Genomic DNA, 23,875 nt, shown 5'->3' with positions numbered 1-23,875 from the left:
TATTTCTCTCTCTGTCTCCCATAAAGCTTCAAGTATGTTTTTAGAATACTTCAAATTCACTTTTTGTCCTTTTGGAGCTTAACACCGTGTCCTAACCAGACCCTGTGCAGTAAGATTCCAGCGTTAACTTAACACCAAAAAGGGGCATGACGTAACAATCCATTTATTACATTCATTATTTCAGTTAACTTTTCCTTGAAGCGCAGCAGTCTAAATGCCGTAATTGCGAGGGTCAGTGAGTGCAGTCGGTTCATATTAAAGAGGTAACACGGGTCTCTAAGCATTAATATTACAGCTCGCGGGAAGTGAGGACCCCATTGCAGGAAGTGAGACAGGAGGAGACTGCTGAGTGTTTTGTCTTTACTGAACACACACTGACAATCTGGATTGAATTAATTCTTTCAGCACAATGAGAGACAGCGGGGACACCGGTTCTCACTGCCGACTGTATACAGTCAAAGAGCCATGCGTGTCTACTACCTGAATACTAATACTATATAATGGCTGACTGAAATGGTTTATCAACCTTACTTTTAAAAATTACAATTAAAATGATTTTTCACAGAACTGCAAATGTCTTTAATGACACTGATTTAGGTTTTAAGTGTTTCATTTTAAGTCGAGCTGTTCACTAAATGAGTCTGATGTTAATTCCGTAATTGCTCTCACAAATTTTAGTGAGTTTATTTAGTGAATGGCTTAAACTGCAAAAAATTGAGTTTGTCAGTCTTTTTGTGTGCTCTATAAAAAAAGTAATTTGTTAATCCGTCTATACTACTAACATTACATACTAACGTACAATAGTGCAGACTTTTTATCCTGTCGCATTCATTTCAGACTGCATGTTCACGATACTCTAATAAAACTCTAATAAAATGTCGTTTATTTTGCAGCCGAGCTGGAATTAACTTAAACGGGCTGAGAGAGCTGTAAAATATATATGTCACGCCTGTCATCTGCTTATTTCAAAGAAAGACAGAGAAAAACAGAGAGGAGGTGGAAGAGAGATGATGTCAGAAGTGCCACGCTGGCAGGAAGTCTCGGCTCTCTGGCTCTCTGCCAAAGAGAAAATGGAAAGGGGGATAAGGCAGAGGTCAGAGAGAAGAGATGAGTTTACAATCTATGCCTGACATTTTGATCACAAACAATAGCAGTGTCCAGTCACATTCATTCATTGGTAAAGTGATGTTATAAAGAGAAGTGAAATGAATGTAAACCAAAGTGTCTCACTCGTTTAATGTCTGTTTAGATGTCCTCAGAGACTTGACACAGCACAATCTTCTCTTTATGTGCGGTTGTGTCAATATGGTTATTCGGTGTTCGTATGCACTCAAACAATCATCCTGTGTTTTCCGCGACACTGCCCTTTTACTCTCACTCTTTTTTTGCTCCTTCATTCATTCTCCTCCCGGCAATGACTTCACTTATAGAGCCTCTCATTGGCTGTTGTCACAGTCTGATAGGAGGGTCGAGGTTTTTGATTGGCCAGACATTGGAGATTCCTTATCACACTCCTCCTTTTGTATTTTTATAGAAAAACATAAGGCTCTGATTTCTATGTTCTTGCATGCTTGTTGCATCAGACAAAGATACAGTTAAATAGCAAGTTGCCGGATGCTTTGCTTGCTTTCTGGACATTGCTGTAGGACAATCTTAGTGATTTAGGAGAGTGCCAGCCAGCATAGTCTTTACAGTTTAAGATACTCTAGTAGTAGTAGATTGTTTTTAGTAAACTTAATTTTTGCATTTTTATTTGACGTGACGTGTCATTCAAAACTGACTTGACTGGACTTCAGATTTTGATGCAGCACAATTTTTTTTAGTGTTTTTTTCTTTTAGTTTGTTTTTTGTTTGCAAGTGACAGAATATGTTCATTAGTTTTCATTCTGAAGAAAACAATACAGCAGTTAGTGTGATTTTGAATCAGGAGAAACTTGAACACTTCAGATTCCACCGTCCCAAAACAGAATTTAAAACCGGTCGAGAACGAGAGAGGAAAAATGTTACTTAACTTTAAGCGGTGAGATCTTTTACCAACATTAGGTTGCATGTTTTCGTTCATATTGCTCTCTAATTATTGCCTTTTTCCTTTTCTTACAGCCCCTCAATTGTCGCTGACAAGGACAAAAGGTAAGTTGTGATTTGCACGTCTTTTCTCAGTAGTTGCTGTTGCAAAAATCACGTTTTTTGCCTCAAACTTTTTGCCTAAATATACCAGCAGTCACTTGTCTGCAGTTATGAGCAAGTTCATTCTATTGTAGAGAAATAGTTTTCAAAAAGGCATCTGTCATTTCTAATGTTTTGAATATAAATCTATCAAAAAATGGAAAATCATGCATTTCATATGAAACAAGAGTCTGAGCTTGAAGGGATTCACCCAAAAATGAAAATTCTTTCATCATTTACCCACCCCCAGATTTTTCCAAACCTGTATACATTTTTGTTGTTCTGCTAAGCACAAAGGAAGATACAGTATTAGGAAGAATGTCAGTACCAAACAGATCTCATCCCCCATCGACTATTTATTTTTCCCACTATGGCAGTAAATGGGGGATGAGATCTGTTTGGTTACCGACATTTTCCCAAATATCTTTCCTAGTGTTTAGCAGAACAACGTACTTTACATGGACTTGGAACAGTCTGAGGTTGAGTTTACAATCTATGCCTGAGGTTGTGTAAATGACAGAATTTTCATTTATGGTGAACTTATCCCATTTACTGAGTTGTGCACGAAATGTGTCTGTGAGAAGGCTTGTGGGTGGATGCTTGCAGCTGTTGAAGTTGTTTATTCCGTCTTGCACGACTGTGTCACTTAATCCATGTGTGTAATGAGAGACAAGGCATGTGACATGCATAGGCTCCTCCCCCAGTCATAAGGACCGCCCCTTTCTTGTGGACTTGGGGAACAACCCCCGTCCACTGAGGAACAGTAACGGTTTCATAGTTTCATGATTTTTAATTCATAGAGTGAATTTATAGAGTCATAGAGTGAATTCATACAGTGAATTAGGGCTGGTCAACTCATGAGGTAACTTTATCTCTTTTATTAGTAACTCCATCTTTGGAGCAGTGGCCTTCTATATGAAGCACCTTGGAGTCAAGACTAGAGCACTTGACAACAAGAAGACTAAATCCGTATGGCGGCCCTCTGTTCCTTCGGTGTTAAGGGTTAGTTGATAAATGATGTTTTTTGCATCCGAGCTATCTCTATATTGTTGTTCATGTGTAATTTGTTCTAATGTTTTTCATGTTAATGATTTTCTGTTTAACAGCCATGGGGAGGTGGAAAACCCAGCAAACCAATCAAACCCCCCGGGATCAACAGTACGTATTCAGTAAAAGCCCCTCCTCAGACCCCACCCCCTTGCTTACATCACATGTTTACTGACCAATCCTGCAGTATTATTTCACAGCGCATATCAATTTGCGACCAACCATTACGCTAATTATTTCAAACACACAATGTGTCTGGCACCTGCATAAACCATTAAAACCTCCAGACACAAAACCACCCAAAGGGTGTTCAGTAGTTGCAGTTAAAATAGTAAACCTTAGTTTCACACATTAGAATAGTAAACATTGGTTTTTGTGTTGCTATGTTTCCCTCTTGCAGATGATGGTAAGCAATCTAGGTTGGACTTTGAAGGTATTATGGTCTGTTTTCTTTTGTGTAGAACATCTCCTCTTAGATGGTGCATTCCTTTACTAATAAAACCTAAATGCATGTTTACATGTTCCTCGTCAATCACGTGTTTGTGTTTTTTGTTTTCCTATCCATCAAATGTGGTATGGTTTTTAGAAGACTTCGCGATAAAAAGTCTTAATGCTTGGTTACAAATCTTCACGTGATCTCTGGTGTATTTTGAATAGTTTAATTGGAAAGCACAAACGAATAAATAGATTTCAAATAATACTGTGTAGCATGAAATCGTAGTCTGGTTGTATTTGTTCGGTGTTTTTCTGTCTTTCTTTCTCCTAACACTTTTTTTGGATGAAACTCCTAATTGCATTACAGTATATATCGCTTTAACAATCACACACCAATTATCTCTCCATCTTTCAAAATCATTGGTGCTCTCAGTCTTTACTTGCATATGACTGATGTGTTGATCTCTCGTGCTCTCTAGCAAAGTCCACCAAATCAAACCCTCCTCCTCCACGAGTGTTGATAAATGACAGCATCAACAATTTAGGCCGAAAATCCACTGGGATCTGGCCAGGCAGTGTCTCGGAGAACACCGAAGTACCGACTATTCCCTTCAATGTGACTCCCAGCCCTGACTCTCAAATTGAAATCGGTGAGGGACATAAAACATTGTGGACCATATGGCACGTTTTGGGTTGGAGAGAGGTAGACATCCAAAAAGCCTGTCAAAGTAAATGGTTTTATGGTTGGAGATTTGTGTCTTTTTTCTGTAGGTGTCAACACCAGTCGCCTAGACCCCAAACCAGTGCCAGAAGGGGGCGATGTGTCTCCTGTCAGCACTGGTCCAGGTCTCAGCGTCAGCGAACCTCCCTCTTTCGATGACATCGTTGTGGAGGACAGTCAGGACGGCGCCAAGTAAGAGCTAGAAAAGAGTATAAAAAGCGCACTTGGCTCTTTGTTCCAGAATTTAGTGAGCTGCTAAAGGAGACAAGATTTTCAAAGGTTTGCCTAAAAGATGCATTTTTATTATGCAACCTCCTTCCTTGTTGCAACATTCATTGGCATTGGCAGTGTTGAATGTAGTCCCACAATTCATTGTGAAAAGAAGATAACTTGCAGACATAAAAGACACCCACCTATATAAGCGGTAGCCAGCGAGGCGGCTCACTATATTCTGGAACAGAGTTTGTGTTGTAAATATAATAGAGACGGCTCACAGAAACTAAAAAAAGTATTTTAAACCGCTTAAAACACAGGTCTTTAAATTGTGCAAGTGTAGTTGCAGTTTTACTATTGTGTTGTGATTAAGGGAGTGTGGTAAAACTCCTGTGCTGCTTTGACCTCAGGGGAGTGTGGGATGATACTCTGAGCGCTTTGTCTCTCCTTTGTGCTGCTGCTCCTGCTGCTGCCCGCAATATTCGCTAGCCTCCCTGTGGACAACGAAACCTACTTCAGGATAGTCCCTTATTGCACATACATACCTACTTTCCTTTCCTGTCCTGAACCGTCCCACTTCATTAATTTTGGTGTGCGTTTTGCTGCCTAATTTTCTTTACTGTATCTTTATTTCTGTTTGTACTTTGTCCCATCTCTTGTTCTGCTGTTTTGTTGATGTTTTGTTAGCTTTTAGTTTGTGGTTTACCTGTCCTGCAGCTATTTTTTGCCTGTGTAGTTTCCCGCCATGTCAAGATCTAGAGCTATCAAAATGAGCAGATATTAAAGAAAGTTGTCTGAATTTGTGAATATTGCTAGTTAGTTTTTATTATATCGTAAGTTGATAGTTGTTACAAGAAATCATTTATTCAATAGTTGGAAGCTTGAACCTTGTGGGGGTCGAATTAGCAACCTTTGGCCACTAGCCCTAAAGTTTTAGGCACTACGCTGCGTCACACTGCCTCGAGCTTACATGTATGGTTGCACAATTTAATGATAAAGTCTTGTAAAAAGAAAGTACTATAGAATTTTGTTTTCAGTTTGCTTCATATGTGTGGCCTATGTAAAGAATATGGCAAGCAGTTGCCCAACACAAAGTTAGTTTTATTGTAAATTCTATCAGGTAAAGCCAAGCTTGTACTGCACTGCTACGTTTCGTCAAAATAACAGTTGCTTGTGCAGATTTTTGTGTACATTTCAAATTGTGTAACATCTGGTTTCATTATTGTTTACAGTATGTGACAAAACAAGCAACTGTGCATTTTATTGTCGCTCTTACAACTGCCCTTCATGTGAAAGCATTGTTTGCTGTTGTCCAGCGTTCAACTGTAGCGCCATGCTCTTTGTCATGCTTTGTTGTCGGTCTTGCGATTAAGGATCTGGATGGTTCAGGGCAGTATCGAGTTTAGCTGGCACAGGTTTGGTTCGGTGCTGTATGTTTATGTATGGTTTGTTCTTAGTTCTGATAAATGCAACGGGTAACTGTGCGTTGTCCTGTGTTTTTACAGAAGGAAGACAAGGTGGGTGATTGTCACTGGGATTTTCTGCCAGACTCAACCTGCTACTAATTCACACATGCAACATACACTTCACTACAGTTTATAATTTATAACATTTATGATCAAATTTAGTTTTAGCTTCTTTACCCTGTAATGATTCTAAGGGTGGCATATAGGGAGTCTCTAAGGGAGTCTTTTTGAATTTTTTGTTTATAATGTCTTGGTCTTGCATGTCAAAATTTAGCAGTCAGTATGAAGTTGCACACCCGATTTCAGTTCATATATTCCCAGTGCGAATTTGGCATGATTTCTGGACAACGTTTATCCAAATTTACATGATTGACCAACATCAAGTTTTTTGGTTTCCTGTTGAGCCACACATTACAATTTAATTGACACGATGATTAAACTATCCTTTCTGAAATATGCTGTTTAATGACTTTAAATTTAGTCAATATTAAATATACCCTGTCTTTTTGTCTACAAATGATTTTTGACCTTTTTAAAAAGAGCATAAAGAGGCTGCTTGGCAAGTAGATCATCATGAGACAGGTGTAGATTAGGGTTGTCACAATATACCGGTTTCGACGATACTCGTGATAATTGATGTTGTGATAATTGTATAATATTGTAAATAATTTAGCATCCTTTCAACGTTGAGCCTTAAGACCACCTCACTGCAATTGCATTATGACTGCGATTCATTTGTCAAAAAGCGAGAAATCGCAAAATAACCTAAATAAATTTGACAGATCAATGTATTATTTATGTAATGAAAAACATTTAAATGGATATCACCATAAAATCGTTATTGTACATTTTTGACTCAATAACCGTGTAGGGAAAACCTGATATCGGGACAGTCCTAGAGTAGATAATAATAAATGACTTCCATAACAATTTTAAAGTCACTTCCGCTACTTAATCTGCAAAATTTTGTCATGCAAATTAGGGAAAAAGTCACACTGACACTCATACACACTGCACGGCTAAGTATGGTATATAGTTTTTCTCTGGGTCTACCTGGTCTTTGGGTTTTCTGTAAGTGAGCTGTATGCATTGGGAGCAGAAGTGCCTGCTGTTTATGTGCATTGCACTAAGTGAGCTCAGTTATCTGGTGCTAATATTTTCTAAATGTAACTGGGGTTCAGATGATGCTGTACATAATCTTATTTGGACAGTTAAGACATTAGAAAGAGCTGCAGATGTTATGCGTAACCCAAAAGGGTCTCAGATTGAGTTAGAGATGTTAAAAGTGGCATAAATGACATAGTTTTCAGATTTGACTCTCATTCTTACTTTATCATTGTTCTATTTCTGTCATCTCTTGATGTCTGTGGTCTCTAACCGTTCGACCATCTGTCTGTCCTTGTCTCTTATAAACCACCTTTGCTACCTCAATTCCTTTACTCTTCACTTTGATTCTCTCATCACTTCAACCCACCCTACTCTCCTCTTCTCTCTTACCCCTCGTTTCTTGCCCCCTTCCTTCTTCCTCTCTATGTACCTTTCTCTTCCCCTGTCCCCTTCTCAACCCTCCCTACCTATTCCCTCTCTCATGGGTGTTCAGGAACGTGCGCCGCAGCGAGAGCCTTTGTGTGGAGCGCCGTCACTCTCGCCGCAGCGGCTCCACCCGGGCCAAGCAGTCTCGCTCCCGTAGCGACGTGGACCTGCAGTCAACTTCCTCCTCCCACCCCCCCTCACCCTCCCCACAGCTCTCGTAAGGCAACAACTAACCATCACCAACATAATGCACATTCAGAAACTCATGTTCATCCATCCACAGGAGACGGCAGCACAAGGGCTAATTGAGATTGATCTTAGAGCTGTTGGAAACGTTATTGGCTGACAGGTGCTGTCATTCGACAAAGAGAAGCGTCAAGGCGACAATCTACTGAACAGTAGCGAACCCTCAGGGCCCTCTGTGATGACCTAGACCAGGGGTTTTCAAACTGGGTTCCGGGGACCCCCAGGGGCCTCCAGAAGGTTGCAAGGGGTCCCCCAGAAAAATGATAAAAGTCCGCAGTGTTTATCTGCTATAGGCAGTGTCGGTCATGTGTTTGTGCAAATCATTATTCCGTTGAAGAGCACATACACGCGGCACGCCGATCATAATGCGTATGTGTAATAATGATATGTATTTGTATTGCGTGTTATTTTGGTGAGAACTCTCTTGCTGTGCTGTTCGGCTTGTTGCGTTTCAAGTCTGGAGTAGCATTGTAAATGTATCATGTGGTAAGTGTGATGGTATAATGATGTCTGCGCACTTCTATAGGAAAGCACAGTAAGGTAAAATAAGGTTAAGTGTGTGGGTTTGGGGGGGCGGGGTGTTGTTGGATTGCGCATGCGCAGAGGGCCAAGGCTCAAACGTCACGGTTCGCTACTGGCACTGAATGACTTTTACTGCTGTTTAACCTCCTATACGGCTTCCTACATTTGTATCTCTTTTCACTTTGTTCTCTTTCGCATTTTTATTCGTCTCTCAGTGTGGAAGGTGGGCTGTTGCCTGATGGGCCCCTCGCTTGCCCCGCCTTTGGCCCCTTCCCTCAGCATGAGGAGATGGAGCCCCGCCTCCTGGAGCTTGAGCAGGATTCACCCAACTGGAGGGAACTTGCTGATGGTGACAATCTAAGCAAACTGAGCAAGATGGAGATCAAGCGACAGGAAGTCATTAATGGTAAAGCGAGCAAAAATAAACATTACACACTTTTCTGGGCAAATAAATAAGCGTAAACATGTGCACACCAAAAGAAGATATTTTAAAGAACTTTGGTAAGCAAACAACACTGGTCCTCATTGACCTGCATTGTTTGGACACAAAACCACGGAGACATTTCTCAAAATATCTTCTTTTGTGTTCCAATAGTATCTAACAGTTTGGCTAGTGTCTAATAATATAACTACTTATTTAATTTAATTTGTTAATATTAATTTGTATTATTATTTTATTTTATAACGATAGTATTAAATAGTCCTGTAGCGTGATCGCATTTAAAGAAACCGTATGGCACATTGACATCTAGCGGCTGAGCTTGGTATCGCAGTCCAAATTCAAAATGTTGGAGAGACAAGTTTAGCTAAGTAGTGAGTTTTCTCGGTTTCTTTTGCTTGTTATCAGAATAATGTACAGGCACTCTACTGTTTGTTAATGTGTACCGGAAGTTAAGGGCAGTCCACGAACGCGCGCATGTGCAGTAACGTTTGTTTATGTTGTCACTTTGAAACCGTCTTTACAGGAAGGTAAATGTATTTTTTGTGTTTTTTTGTAACAATGAAAACTAGGGTGCTCAAATTTCGCATGCCACAGTATTAACATGGTACTCCCTGGTCATTATACCATAGTAATACCACAGCTGTCATTGAGCATGCAGTGTGAAATGGGACTGAGATTCTTGGCACTTGTTTTTTTCGTTAGATCTCTTGCTGTATGTAGCAGGGGCAATGGTGAAAGCTGTGAACATGTTTCTCTCTGTCTCTCAGAGTTGTTTGCAACCGAGCACGCACACGTTCGTATGCTGAGCGTACTGCAGACCGTGTTTTCTCGCCCACTGGAGAGGGAGGATATCATGGACGCGACAGAAGTGTCTGCAATCTTTCCTAACCTTGATGAGATCATAGACATGCACTGTACGTTGACATAACTCCTTAAATATATTGATATATTTCAGCGTATTTTGTCTGATTGTCTTCCAATGTCTGTCCAACATACATGCTTGAGTAGCCATGAACAGACATAACGTATATCATTTTTTTATTTTATTTTAGATGCTTTTTTTGAGAACCTGAAAAAACTGCGTCAAGAGGACAGTTACATTGTCAAGAACATAAGCATACCACTTCTAAACAGGGTAAATGGATTGCACTGCATCAAACACTAGTTTTTAAGACTATGTCCGACTGTCAGAATTCCTTTCAGATGTATGAACTTGATTTCTTGAAATCTTGATCTCCGTAGTTCAGTGGCTCAGAAGGAGAGTGGTTTCAGAAGCTCACCGCACGTTTTTGTAGTCACCAATCCTGGGCTTTGGAGCAGATTAAAATCAGACAGAAGAGGGATCCACGTTTTAATGCTTTCATACTGGTACTTTAAACACTATGTTCAATGTTACCTAGACTTTTGTCTTCTAAATAGTTCAAAAGTTATGGCATGATACATTTACTGGATACTGGTGTGTAAATGCATTCCTTGTGCTGGGTTTGTTTAGGAAGCAGAGAGTAAACCGCAGTGTAGGAGACTACAGTTGAAAGACATCATTCCTATCGAGATGCAAAGACTAACTAAGTATCCTCTTCTGCTGGAGAACATTGCCAAGAACACAGGTGGGGTTTTGAAATCTATTTCATTTTTATGCTACACCGAAGTGCTAAACAAATGGCCACAAAAACGTATTAAATAATTATAAATGACATTTAAAGTCCCACTGCAGTCGACAATTTTATCACTTAAAACTCATCTTTTGTCATCAAAATAGCATGTTAAAGTTTTCCCTGTTATAATCATTTCTTCATTCTTTAAAATTACTTAAAGTGTAACTCTACCCTAATCTCGTTTAGTATTCGTAGATTCATGAACATGCATGAATTAGTCCCTGCCGCCAAACAATAGAACCCGTTAAGCCCATAGATATGAATATGCTAAAATGTCAAATGTTTTGACGTGATTGGTGGTTACAAGCTTATGATGTTGAAAACTGCATTTTTTGGTAAAATGCAGTTTTAAGGTACAGTTTGTAACAATTTTGCAGTAAAATGTCCAAAAACCACTAGGCCAGTGTTATATATTTTGTTCATCTGAGTGCTTACAATTTCTCAAATGTTTCCAACTACTTGTAAATCGTGAGAAAATCGCCATTCTAAACAGTGACACGGGGCTGTGCAGTCACCTGTCAATGGCGTCATATCCGCGTTACCCTACTCTTTACTGACGTAGAAACCGCATGACAACAGTGTCATGGACAAATGCGGAAGTAGTGTCTAGCAAGCCACTAGCTTGTTTCAAGCAGTCACTTATTTATGGACCACAATTATACGCAACATTTATAAAACTTTATTACTTTACCTCATCCACTAACATGATTTCTCGTTCCCGTTTGATTGATGGCCATCTGCGGTGGAGTTGAAGACAACAGATCCCATCATTCCACGCTCCTTTGCAGCATCATCAAGCTATGCAATTGTTGTTGTTTTGATCTGCGCCCTCTAGCGGCGTTTTTTTACAAACTGTAGTTTTAATGGAGAAAATACTGAGCAATGGGTTTGAATAAATTTGCACTTATTTGTCTTAAAGCATATTAAAAACACCATATAGATATATAAACAACATTAAACGTAAATCATCACAGAGGGACTTTAATATTATTGTATAAATATATATTGATGAATGAAACTGCAAAAATAAAAGCAAAATAATTGATTTCTCACAGAGGTTGAAACAGAAAAATCGAACATTACCCAAGCAGCAGAATGTTGTCGCAAGATCCTCAACCACGTCAATGAAGAAGTTAAACAAATGGAAAACTTACTGGTAAGAGACAATACAGAGACTTTGTTTTTTTATATAGTACTTATTTCACTAAAATATACATTATTCTGTGATCGATTATGTAATAGATAAAACATTCTTGAGATGGATTTCCACAAAAAAACCCACTTTATATCATTACTGTATATATCATACCTGCAGTATAGACCGTTTCTAGTTTCTAATAATATAACTATTTATATTTTATTTAATTCATGTTAATATTAATTTGTATTATTATTTTACTGTGTAATAATTGTATTAAATAAACAATTTGTTGAGTTTTGTTGTATGTTCATTTTATTTAATAAACAATCTGTTGAATGGGTCCTGTATTTGGTCTCATCTAAACAAGCCGTGTAGACATCTAGCGTTTGAGCTTGGTATCGCAGTCTAAATTTAAAATATTGGAGAAACAAGTTTAGCCAAGCAACGGTTCTTCTCGGTTTCTTTTGATTGTTATCAGAAATAATCTACAGGCACTCTATTGTTTGTGAATGTGCACCGGAAGTTAAGTTGGGGTCACAAAAGTGCGCATGCGCAGGAACGTTTGTTTATGTTGTTAAGATGAAACCTTCTATAGAATGACCCAAGAAGATTTTAGTCACCCCTGTCATACATTTTTCTTCTAAATATCCACCCATGACTTGATTTTCTCAGATTTTGAAGGACTACCAGCGCAGGCTGGACACCTCAGGACTAAAGCCCAGCAATGATCTTTACGTTGAGTACAAGGTAAGATAAATCTTTATGTATGAATGTAAGCTACATATTCACAAACTTTGAGTGAATTATTTCCACTCTTCTTCAGAACATAGATCTGACCACCAGGGAGATGCTGTTTGAAGGCCCTTTAACATGGAAGGTGACCAAGGAGAAAGCAATCGGTAACCGTTGTTTTCATGCAGAAATATCTATCTCTCAGTCTGTAAGCAATGCAGCATAACAAATCAAAAAACAACCCTTTACCTTCCTGTGTTTGTGTATGTTTGCAGATGTTCACTGCGTGCTGCTGTCAGACCTGTTGGTCTTGATGCAAAAGCAGGATGATAAGATGGTTTTGAAGTGTCAGAGCAAAAGCAACATCGCCGTTCAGGAGGGCAAACAGATGTTAAGTCCGATTATCAAGCTGCAGTCGGTTTTCCTCAGAGATGTGGCCACAGGTCAGTAGAGTTTGACGGTTTGGGTTAGAGAAGTACTTCAGTACCAACCCAGTTGAATGTAATGACACTGTTGTTTCGGACCCCCAGACCCAAAGGCTCTCTACGTTATCTTCACCTGGGACAGCGGAGCACAGATATACGAGCTAGTGGCTCAATCTGTCGGGGAAAGGAGAAAGTGAGTTTATGAGGTGAAATTTAGCTTTTGATGTCCCTTTGATCAAGACTGGGAAAGTTTAATATTTTGTTTCAGCTGGACTGAAGTGATTAAGTCTGCAGTTGATGAGCTGAAGAAGAGAAAAGGGAGTGGACTTGATAGACAGAGAGCTGGCAGCGTGCCCAGCAGCGCTATTGGACCTGGGTATGGCTCGTGAGTGTGTTTTTCACAAATAGCAAAGCTCTACAGACCCTACAGTATAAGATGAGTTATGACCCTTTATGGTTCTCTTAATAAAACCTTTTTGTTTTTCTCCTTTAGTCTCTTTCATCCTCCTCTTAGCCCCACGGAGAATGGCGCAGTTTCATTGAAAAGTCACAGTGGTGAGATTTTGTAAAATTATTTTGCAATATTTGTTACTCTTGGGAATTTGTTCTATTATTGCAATATGTTGGCTTATGACACTGTATTAATATTCAGAATATTTTGGGGAAAATGAGATGTACCAATATTCAAACCTATTATACAATATTCTGACCACTATTCTGACACAACAAAGCTAAGTACTTAAGCATTATGTCAACGCATTCTCAACTATCAACTGTTTTATTTTTACCCGAATGCATATAAGGAATGAACTAAAAATATATTTGCGCAAAGTATCAAAATAGAGTAAAATGTTGCAATAATCGTATTTACTACACACCATATATACACCAAATCTGCTTCTGTTTTCACTGTAGCACGATACAAGGACAATCTCGCTGATGAAAAGAGCAACATTTCTGAAACTTCACTCATAGACTATCTAGCTGCCAATGGCATCGACCTGCTCACCCAAAGCCACACCCCTTCTGAAAAATTAGCTGCGGGGGCTTTGGATGAAAGTAAGCATTTCTGAAAATTTATGCCATTCTATTTAATACACTGCCCGTCCAAAAAAAAGTCACCACCTGGATTTAACTCTGAAAATAGGTAAGACCCTCCCATTGGATTGGAGGTCTAGGTTCAGCAACGTTATGTGCCCAAAGAATGAGGTCAGCTGACTACCTGAATATACTGAGCGACCAGGTTATTCCATCAATGGGTTTTTTCTTCCCTGATGGCACGGGCATATTCCGAGATGACAATGCCAGGATTCATCAGGCTCAAATTGTGAAAGAGTGGTTCAGGGAGCATGAGACATCATTTTCACACATGGATTGGCCACCACAGAGTCCAGACCTTAACCCCATTGAGAATCTGTGGGAAGTGCTGGAGAAGACTTTGCGCAGCGCTCCGACTCTCCCATCATCAATACAAGATCTTGGCGAAAAATGAATGCAACTTTGGACGGGAATAAATGTTGGATGGGAATACATTGCAGAAACAATGCCACGGCGAATGCGTGCCGTAATCAAAGCTGAAGGCGGTCCAACGAGATTTTGTGAATTTCGAGAGTTTGTGACTTTTTTGTGGACGGGCAGTGTATATTATATCAAGCACGTACATTAACAAAGCATACTTACTTTTTATTTCATTTCTGCCACAGTCATTTCTTTGAAGAGACTGTTGGTCGGGAGTATCAGCCTGTCGGATGATTCGGGGGCGGGGCCTGAAAGCCAGGAGACAGATGGCTGTCAATCATCAGGTACTGCACATGTGTCACTTTGGTTTTTTTAATTTCATGGGGTTCAGCCTCTTGCTGAAGATTAAGCATTAATATATATGGCCAAGGTATGCTTGCCAAAAATGTAATATTCCCATTTTTTCATTTTATTCTATTCATAAATTGAATGTTCCTTTGAGTGGCTCATTTCAGCACAGATTGTTCTGTGAGCATGTCACAGTGTGAATGCAGCTTTTGCCAAGGGGCTGAAGGATGGGGCCGTTATAACTTTATTGAATATAATATAACTCATTTCACGTGAGGGCAGCTTAAATCTAAGAGTAAGAGATACGGTTGAAATTGGTCAAACACTCAATTCCACCTGTTTTTTTTATTTATTAAAACACTTTACTGTTGCCGTGTATCTCAGGAAAAGAACAAATCAGATGCTGGTTATATACAGTATGGTTATATAGAGAGCTCTTTTTCCCTTTCAGTGGAGGAATCCAGCACAGATGACAAAACTGAAGGACAGGAGGGTGGAGGAGATGAAAGTAGTAAAGGAGAAGAAGAAAGAGGGATCAGCGCTCCTCTGGTGCTTTCTCAGGAGCGCATGGAGGAGGTGCAGAGGAAACTGCAGGTTCTTGAGGAACAACTGAAGAGACTGCAGGTGAGGGCATGAGTTTAATGATGTATGAATGGAGGTCCAAGGGACAACCTGCTTAAATGTTCTGGCAATCGATTGAGAGGGCTGAAGAGAGGCTAAAAAGATGATGATGATGAATTTCTACTGTTCTCAGCAGTTATTAAGAGGGGACGAGAGAAATTAAAAGGGTTGGGAACAAGACATCCTTACTAATACATTCTGTCTGTGTTGTGTGTTTTTAGAGTGTTGAGGATTACCATTATAAATTGCAAGAAGCCCTTGGGAAATATTCACTTCAGGGGGGCCTTTACAACTGAGAAACATCACGACCTGCTGTCAAAGGTAAATGTAAAACTACACATTCAAAATACATGAACATGTTTTTATACTTTAATGTCTTTGTCGTGTAGTGCCATTAAGGGTGATATCGGTACATTCTACAGTACATTCACCTTGATTTGGCTGTATTTTATCTCATGCATTAAGCATTTTAAATATAATACTATATTACTCAGCCATTGTTCTTTGGGTAAAATGATGTTTTATCTGATTAAATGTTGCCAAATGTGGTTAGAGCATGGCGCTAGCAACGCCAAGGTCGTTGGTTCGATCCCAGGGATTGCACATACTCAGAAACAAGTGTATAGTATAATGCAATGTAAGTCGCTTTGGATAAAAGCGTCTGCCAAATGCAGAAATGTAAATGTAATGTAATATATAAATCAACATCATCAAATATTGTCCAAATGCATCCTTCTAAAAAGTGTTTAACTAAAAAATATGTGTTATATGCGTTTATTTCTCATCTTCTGTTCTCTTCACTTTCAGATCACTGTGTGTGCTGGAAAATAGTCTTGAAGTGGCTTGCAGAGGATTCAATGATTGACTATTACTGCCTACATTTGTCTGCTGTTCTCTTGTCTCAGCTCTCCTTTCAGAAGATTGACCGCAGACTTCAGGCTGTTTCTAAGTCATTGAGACCTGAAATAGACCGGGTATTGTGAAATTATAGTGATCCATGAGCATGAATGCGTGTGTATGTGTCTCTGTTGAGTGACAGAAGAGTGACAGTCTTGCCAAAAGATGCCAAAGAAATGTATGACATCTAAAGAACGATTAAAGTAAGAAGTAAATTAAGTTAAACTTGTCAACGCATGTCAAGTTAGTTTAGTGTCAAGAGACTATCTATATTCATAAGAAACTTGCATCTCTGTAAATTTAGTTAGATATGATGCCGGCCACTAAGACTGGAGTTACAGAGTCAGGTTTTCTATCAGATTATACAAACAAATGATGTGCCATTTTATTTATTGTTCAAATGAACAGTGAAGCTTCAAATTAGCTTTTTTTGCCAATGATACAATTTTCTCATCCAAAAATACATTACCGTCTATTTTAAATAACAGAAATTAAAATGGGTATGTGTGGAGTTCCTAGCAGAGCATTGTTCTATTTTGCAGTACCCTTGCATGGGTCAAACTGTAGTAAGAAGAAAAATGACATGCTGTTTGGTTTTAACATGTTTGTAGTTTATTTGAATTCTGTGTCGTCTTACCAGAACGTCTGTGATTTTTCAAGAAAGAAAAGAAAAGTGTTAAGTTGGACAGTTCAGTAGGATGAGGAAGGGGAGATGGTTTTGGGTAAGGTGGTGCTGGTTTACACACTTGACCTTCGAGAGTGAAGCTGAGAAAGCTGGTGCAAGGTTTGATCTTAAGAGATCTAGTTGGAGTTTGATATGTGAAAATCTAGTATGAATCGCTTCAAATGTACTACCTGCATAGACAGCTCAAGCACATTTGAGTTATAACATAAGAGGTCATGTATGATGTATGACAGACTCGTGCATGTGTTTATTGATCTGATGTAGCAAAGCAGATGTAGTCTGGTAGGTAGACACAGATCATATAGTTGTTTGTGTGTACTGTATCTATGCAAAATCATGAGATGTGTATATAAGGTATCAGTCATTTCCAGTCACGTCATTGCTTCTGAGTTTTGTTTTGTTTTGTTTTTAAGAGTCGTTTTGTCAGCCTAAACTGGACCAAAGAGTTAAGATAGAGGAACATATAAGATCATTGTCTGGTAATGCATGTGAAAGTTAGCTGAGAATCACTCATTGGGCTGAAAGGGAATGGGGTACGATCCATTCGCCGATCCCTCTCTAAACTGCTTCACCTCTCTGCTGGATCAACCCATAAAATGTTGAAGTGGATTTGCTTGTAAAGGCGGTTTGTAATCCTATTTTGGCGTGAAGGAATTAAAAGTTGGCGCCGAAATGAACTGCTGTATCTATTGTAGAGAAGATGCTGGTCCTCATTATCTGATCATGTTTTTCGGTTTAAGGGACTAGCATATTCTCTCTGCACTCTTTGCCTTAAGTAACCACAGAAGACCAAGTAAATCTGGGTGTTGATAGCATTTCAGAGTTTGGGTGCAGAAACTGTGGGTTTTCTCACCAGTACCGTAATTATGATCTTATGCAACATGCTTTCATGATGTTATTCAACCCACTGCCTAGTTATGCAACATTGACCCCGATTTGATATTGTAGTGTGAATTATATTGGTAGATCCAACTTGTTCATTTCGTTTTTAAGTTGTTTTCTCGCTCTTTTATCAACTGTTTCCAAATGGTTTACTTATCTGAAGTCTTGCTTTCACATCAGAAGAACCAGCAATGTTGGTCCTAGTAGCTGTCAATCAGACCTGTTTTCATCTTTTATTCTCTTTTAGAAGTAATGAATGAAATAACTTTTAAAGGTGGCTCAAGATGTTCGTTCCCACTTTACCACCTAGCTGTCTTTCTGGTGGCATAATTTTTCATTTGCTTGTATGTGTTTTGTGTTGTTGTTTTGATGTTTTTTTAAACTTGTGTTATGTACTATGCATTGCCTATTATAAAAGAGGGTATGAGAGAGAAAACTAGGACACCCTTTGCCAGACTAAGCCTAGAAGGCCTCACTCAGTGTCACTTGGCAAGAGTCAGTTGCAGTTCATTTGCATGATGTGTGCAACTTGGAATGAAGAAATGATCTAATTTACCGTGAACTAATTGACAAGAGAGTTGTGGGTAAAGTGTCTCTCTCACCTTGTACACTTTTGATGCATCTATCTAATCACACATATATTATACATAGTGGTATAGCTGTATTTTTAAATCTATTTATAGGGTGCCTTGTGCAGATTTAGGTTTTCTTTTCAAAGGGCTCCTTTAGTCCTTCTGGCACTCTGTCCCTTCTCTTCGTTCAGCAGTGGTCAGTGTAATTGTTAATCTCAGATCTGCTTTTGGCACATCTGATATTTTGTAAAGTCACCTCTTTAAGTGCAATGCACCATTGACTCATACTATCCATCAATTTTTGTCGCACCTGTTTGTGGCTGTTAAAATTTGTTTTCCTTTAGTAACCGATGCCCCAGCAAAGGTTTTGTTCAAATGATCTAAACCCTCATACATCATTCCTACATTTTATGTAATACTGTGTATAGAAGTTTACTAAATACAGGCATTCCATTAATGTCTGTCTATATAAATGATTATGCAAGAACTATTCTGTGTATTTGGGCTTTGATTTTATTTTGTACGATACTTAAGAAACATGTAGGTACGTTTTTTTATTATGTCTTTTTTAATAAATGAACAAATGTTATTTGAGCTTTTATTGTGTTTATCATCAAATCATTTATTACATGATGTATAAATGTATAGTATTATTATTATAGCTGCTGTCTTTCTGAAACATTGTATCTCCATATTTTCTCATTTATATTTTTTGCCATAAATATATACTATGCATTTATATATTGCATATATATATATGTATTTGGGCACATATATATTATGCATTTATGTATGTATTACTGTGCCAGTAACCAAAAGGGGAACAAAAAAAGTGGGCGTGTGTACACTACAGTAGATTATACAGGAAAAGTCTGCAGTCTCTGAGAAGGTACATTTGTAGAAGAGTCTGCATTTCTGCCGTTGTGTTTAAGCAGCCGCTTTGTTTCAATTATCTGGTTTGAAAGATGGAGTTTGGATTGGTCCTGTCCTTGTCTTTTTTGGCAGGTAAATATAAAAACATTTTGTCTGTTTATGTGAGAATATCATATGTAAAATGTTTAAACAAATGTGCAAACTAACAGGAATTTGATCACCATTTATGTTGATGAGTTGTGGGTTTTATTTATCATGTGAATTAAGAGTTATGTAATATTTTTTAGAGAACCTGTCATCATGATGATTAATTAAATTAAAAAGTACATAAAATTATGTTTAATCTACTACATAAGAACTAAGTCTCCATCTGCCCATTTGTATGTTCTGCTTCAGTGGAGCTCATCTCCTACCCCAGCAGCTGTGATCTCACTGCAAGCAGCATGAAGATTTGTCTCTAGTTTTAAAACAAAAAACTGTTACTTTCATTTATTGTGGTGTAAATTAATTTTGCAAAGTTTTCTGTTGATTTTAACAGTAAAGTATCACATTTTCTGCTCGAAGTGTAGCTTATAGATTTGGACATTGTTCGAGATTTTCTTTGTAGATTGAACTGCTTTGACAACATGTTTTTTTCTACTGAAAATCCAAGAGTAGCCTATAAGAAGAATGAAAGAACTCAAAAACTGCCACCACTTGCACGCACCCACACTGGTTTATTATTTCATTGTTAGCTGTTGCCAATGGTAATCAAGCAATGGTGCAGCTGGAGGTGGACCAGCCGTTTCAGCGTGTTCCCGTGTCAGAAAAGGCCTCAATCCAGTGCTGCTACCGTTGTAAGGAGAAGCCCCATGTCACCTGGATCATGAATACTCACACAGTCAACGGAACCACAATACCAAGATTTGTGAATCTATCAGATGCGGTGAAGGCTGAGCCAATGACTGAAGTTGATGGAGTCAAATGCCATTGGTTGATTCTCAAGAACGTCCGTGTTGCTGATACTGCCCTGTACCAGTGTTTCATCAATCTTACCTCTCCTCGCATTGCCATCTTTACCCATGGCACCTTCCTTCAAGTCTACAGTGAGTCAAAATTGCAACATACAGTGAGGGAAATCATAATTTGATCCCCTGCTGATTTTGTAAGTTTGCCTACTTGCCATAAAAATTATGGACCCTTCATTTCTTTTTTTAAGTTTATTTGTAACTGATAGAAACCGAATTTAAACCACAAAATCCAGAAAAACACATTATATAAAAGTTATACATTGATTTGCATTTCCTTGAGTAAAATAATTATTTGATCCCCGAGCAAAACCTAACTTTGTACTTGGTGGAGAAACCCTTGCTGGCAAGCACAGAGGTAAGACATTTCTTATAGTTGGTCACCAGGTTTGCACACCTGTCAGGAGACATTTTGGTCCACTCCTCTCTAAATCTTTAAGGTTTCTTGGTTGTCGCTTGGCAACTTGAAGTTTTAGCCTGCTTTACATATTTTCTGTAGGACTGGGGTCTGGAGACTGGCTAGGACACTTAATGTGCTTCTCCTTGAGCCACTTTGTTGTCTTGGTGATATGACAAGGACAATTGATGGTTATTTTGTATTTCTTTTATTTCCAAATAATCGCACCAACAGCTGTCTCCTCACCAAGCTTGTGTCCGATGTTCTTGAAGCCCATTCCACCTTTGTGCAGGTCTACAATCTTGTCCCTGACATCATTTGACAGCTTTGGTCTGGACCATGGTGGTGGAGAGGTTGAAATGGAAGATACAGATTCTGTTGGCAGGCATCTTTTATATACATAACAAGCAGACTTAGGAGTGCTTTCTTAAAGTGACAGGACTAATCTGTGGTCCATATAGGCACATAACCAATCTGTGGAGCCAGAATTATTGCTGGATGGTAGGGGATCAAATACTTATTTTACTCACTGAAATGCAAATTAATGTATAACCTTTATATAATGTTTTTTTTCTTGTTAATAATCTTTCTCTATCTGTTACAATACACCTACCATTAAAAACCTATCATTTCTTTGTCAGTGGGCAAACAATAATTGGATCAAATAATATTTCCCTCACTGTACCTCTATATCCAACGTGCTGTATTTCTTATTTTTGTAATGAAAGAGAATTCAATTTTTCTCCACAATGTATTTCAAACAGGCAGATGCCTTTATAACTAGATGTCAAGTGACCCTATACGATTTTCAGTGGTAGTGTATAACACAATATGTATTCTCTTGTTTAATGTGTTGTAGGCCCGCTGTCTAACATAATACAGTCTTCACTATATCACTACAAAAGCCATAAACTTAACAACGTATCCACTCAAGTGCACTGAAAGGCCACATTGTAAAACTAATGTTCTCCACATTTAAATCAATTGGCCGCATTAGGCAAACAGAAGTAGCCCATTCAATGATATAAACCCACTCTGAATGATAAAGTTTGTTAAAAACTCTCGTAATAGATCCACAAGCGACCTATATTGTCAACTGAGATACAGGCATCAACTCTTTCAGTTTGTGTTTATTCTCTCTTAATCTTTTCAAACCTTTGTTCCATAATCTGCTTCCAATGAAGTGTCTTGTCACCCCTAGAAGGCATCTTGTGATAACAGTCCAATTACTTCTCTTGCATTAGTGCCGATGCACAAGACCTTGAACCTCAGCGAGAGTGTGAAGAACAGCATTATTACAGCAGAAGGGGTCTTACTGCTGCTGTGTGTGCTGATCCCTGGTACCATGCTCCTTTGTAAGGTTAGGCACACCTCTAACTTAAGGCTTAGATGTAGATAAATAATATTATGCTTTGAACTTGACATCATGATGTAAGTGACTGTGATGATTCGGTAATGATGACAGGTGTAGATTTACAGGATAGGGTATATTTACTGTACACTTTACAACTTTATTTCTCCAGTCAAAGAGGTTAAATGAACTGGAGAGGAAGAAAGGAAGGGAGGAAGAAAATATCTATGAGGTATGTCCATTGTGTTCTTTTTGTATACTAATGAGATCTTTGCAAATCCCATGTGATGTGTTATGAGTGTCTACCTGTGTATAAACTGGTAGGTCAAGGTGCTATTGACGCTAAGCTCAATTATTTAATTCTTGCCTGTATAGCATCAATGCACTGTAAGGCCCTTTGAATTATAGTGTCTACCAAAAGCATATGTAAATGTAATCTCTCTACAGGGTTTAAATCTGGATGACTGCAACTCAATTTACCATCAAATCCAACGCTCCCATGTGCAAGGCCCGTATCAAGATGTGGCCTGTGGAGAAGAAATTCAGCTGGAGAAGCCCTAGCTGAGCTACGGAGAAATGAATAAGTCCGATTCGCAGAGAGGAAAGGATGAAATAAGGAATAGATGGATGTGTCTCATCCTCTGTGCACTGTGGTTAAATACCTTAAAGTGCAACACTTTCTCATCATTTGTCAGGGGCGTAAATCTCATTTAAAGGGGGTGGGGGGTTTGGGGGGAAATAAACATAAATTTCTCAAGAGCAATTTTTGAAGGGGACACAAATAATACAGTCAAAATTGTACTTACTACATCACAAAGCGACAATATGCATAAGGTTCATGGGTTTATCATGCAGACTTGCAGTCGTCATATAACTGAACTGAACTGCCACGTACTGTAATATAAGTGAACACCCAATAAAGCTGTTTCCATTTCCATTTTTTTTCTCTGTTGTTAAGACAGGAAACGAGTATAAAAACACTCTACCCATGATACTACATGTTAACAATGAGTCACTTTTTAAACACTTAAAATGTTATCCTGATTTATACTGCAACATCGTCTGACAAAGTCACCATACATCTACATTAAAGAGTGGTGGTTATTTTCCCATGTAGTGCACTGCCTCCGCCAACATACTATGTGCATAGATGTACTATGTTCATGTTCGTGTACCCAAACAGTCAGTAACAGTGACAGACGCTTAAATTCTTTGTTGTACTCGTTGATGAATCGTCGAGTTTCAGTCAACTGAATGTTTAGCTTATCCGCCGCGCACACACTGCACAAAATAGATGCTGAGAAAACGAGCTTTTCCAACTGAATGAAACCTGTGCACCTTTTGTGGACAAAATGGGTCTGAAATTCACTAAATATAGTGCCAAAGTCACTAAATTGTCACCGGTATGTGTGTGACACGGGACCGGAATGGCAAGGATCGGTGGCTAATTGTGGCCGTTAATGTTAACATTATGCCAGGTCGCCACAAATAAAACAATGCATGGGAAACGGCTTCGGCGTGTTAGTTGCAGTGTGTGACGCACTATGCAACAAGCTACCGTTAACTAGCTAAGTAACGTTTTAATCGCTAACACAGCAGATTCATGGAAAAATACATCAGTAATCAACCTTTTTTGCCTCAACTAATTTATTAAAGAGAATTACTTCATTTAACGTGAATAAAATAGCCTTCTTACTGGAGTTCAACAAACACTGATGAACTGAGCCGCACACCTTCTTATGTGTGTAGTGTAAGTGAGATGAACGGGAAAGCAGGCAGTGGGCCAAACCACTGTGAGGCAGGGGAGGGGAAACTCAACTGTTTCTAAACTTAAAACGCATTTTTTGCGTTTGTATTTTTTTCTAATTACACAATTAGTTTAGGTATACATAAATATATTTAGCACAATAGACAGTGCGATTTTATATGATTTGAGGGGGGACGTGTCCCCTCCGCCCCCCCCCCTCCCGGGATTTACGCCCCTGGTCATAGGTGTTGTTTTTAAAAATATAGTTATAAAAATGTTCAAAAATCCAGCCG

At 38.8% G+C, this 23,875-nt stretch overlaps 2 protein-coding genes across 6 annotated transcripts in view; both read left to right on the top strand.

Annotated features, from left to right (window-relative positions):
* The window catches only part of arhgef1b (Rho guanine nucleotide exchange factor (GEF) 1b), a 38,976-nt gene extending 20,170 nt beyond the window's left edge, over positions 1-18,806 (top strand). The window contains exons 1-25 of one of the 5 annotated variants that reach the window (XM_057339428.1): positions 1,617-2,020; positions 2,101-2,130; positions 3,051-3,168; positions 3,273-3,324; positions 3,614-3,646; positions 4,128-4,298; positions 4,420-4,561; positions 7,649-7,798; positions 8,565-8,755; positions 9,559-9,705; positions 9,844-9,926; positions 10,034-10,159; positions 10,284-10,398; positions 11,502-11,602; positions 12,260-12,334; positions 12,411-12,486; positions 12,595-12,762; positions 12,850-12,937; positions 13,013-13,129; positions 13,238-13,299; positions 13,660-13,803; positions 14,448-14,546; positions 15,002-15,174; positions 15,393-15,492; positions 15,979-18,806. In XM_057339428.1, the coding sequence (XP_057195411.1) occupies positions 2,001-2,020; positions 2,101-2,130; positions 3,051-3,168; positions 3,273-3,324; positions 3,614-3,646; positions 4,128-4,298; positions 4,420-4,561; positions 7,649-7,798; positions 8,565-8,755; positions 9,559-9,705; positions 9,844-9,926; positions 10,034-10,159; positions 10,284-10,398; positions 11,502-11,602; positions 12,260-12,334; positions 12,411-12,486; positions 12,595-12,762; positions 12,850-12,937; positions 13,013-13,129; positions 13,238-13,299; positions 13,660-13,803; positions 14,448-14,546; positions 15,002-15,174; positions 15,393-15,467 (2,556 nt within the window). In that variant the 5' untranslated portion in view covers positions 1,617-2,000 and the 3' untranslated portion in view covers positions 15,468-15,492; positions 15,979-18,806. Of the gene's footprint in view, positions 1-1,616; positions 2,021-2,100; positions 2,131-3,050; positions 3,169-3,272; positions 3,325-3,613; positions 3,647-4,127; positions 4,299-4,419; positions 4,562-7,648; positions 7,799-8,564; positions 8,756-9,558; positions 9,706-9,843; positions 9,927-10,033; positions 10,160-10,283; positions 10,399-11,501; positions 11,603-12,259; positions 12,335-12,410; positions 12,487-12,594; positions 12,763-12,849; positions 12,938-13,012; positions 13,130-13,237; positions 13,300-13,659; positions 13,804-14,447; positions 14,547-15,001; positions 15,175-15,392; positions 15,493-15,978 lie in introns of those variants that run through there. The other 4 variants (XM_057339424.1, XM_057339423.1, XM_057339425.1 and 1 more) reach the window with 4 other exon arrangements.
* A 131-nt stretch (positions 18,807-18,937) lies between these two features.
* Positions 18,938-22,770, top strand: cd79a (CD79a molecule, immunoglobulin-associated alpha). Its single transcript, XM_057339429.1, has 5 exons — positions 18,938-19,212; positions 19,815-20,165; positions 21,729-21,844; positions 22,008-22,067; positions 22,283-22,770. Exons 1-5 carry the CDS (start codon positions 19,173-19,175, stop codon positions 22,394-22,396), a joined length of 681 nt encoding a protein of 226 aa, XP_057195412.1. The 5' UTR covers positions 18,938-19,172; the 3' UTR covers positions 22,397-22,770.
* The last annotated feature ends 1,105 nt before the right edge of the window (positions 22,771-23,875 follow it).

The sequence above is a fragment of the Triplophysa rosa genome, linkage group LG8, assembly GCF_024868665.1.
Source record: "Triplophysa rosa linkage group LG8, Trosa_1v2, whole genome shotgun sequence".
NCBI lineage: Eukaryota > Metazoa > Chordata > Actinopteri > Cypriniformes > Nemacheilidae > Triplophysa > Triplophysa rosa.
The sequence above is the reverse complement of the archived record's forward strand: the minus strand, read 5'-3'. Positions and strand labels throughout refer to the sequence as shown.

Coding starts and splice junctions, on each gene's coding strand:
- cd79a (XM_057339429.1), top strand. CDS start 19,173: ATGGAGTTTGGATTGGTCCTGTCCTTGTCTTTTTTGGCAG. Junction 19,213..19,814: donor GTCCTTGTCTTTTTTGGCAG/GTAAATATAAAA, acceptor TTTCATTGTTAG/CTGTTGCCAATGGTAATCAA. Junction 21,845..22,007: donor GTACCATGCTCCTTTGTAAG/GTTAGGCACACC, acceptor TTATTTCTCCAG/TCAAAGAGGTTAAATGAACT.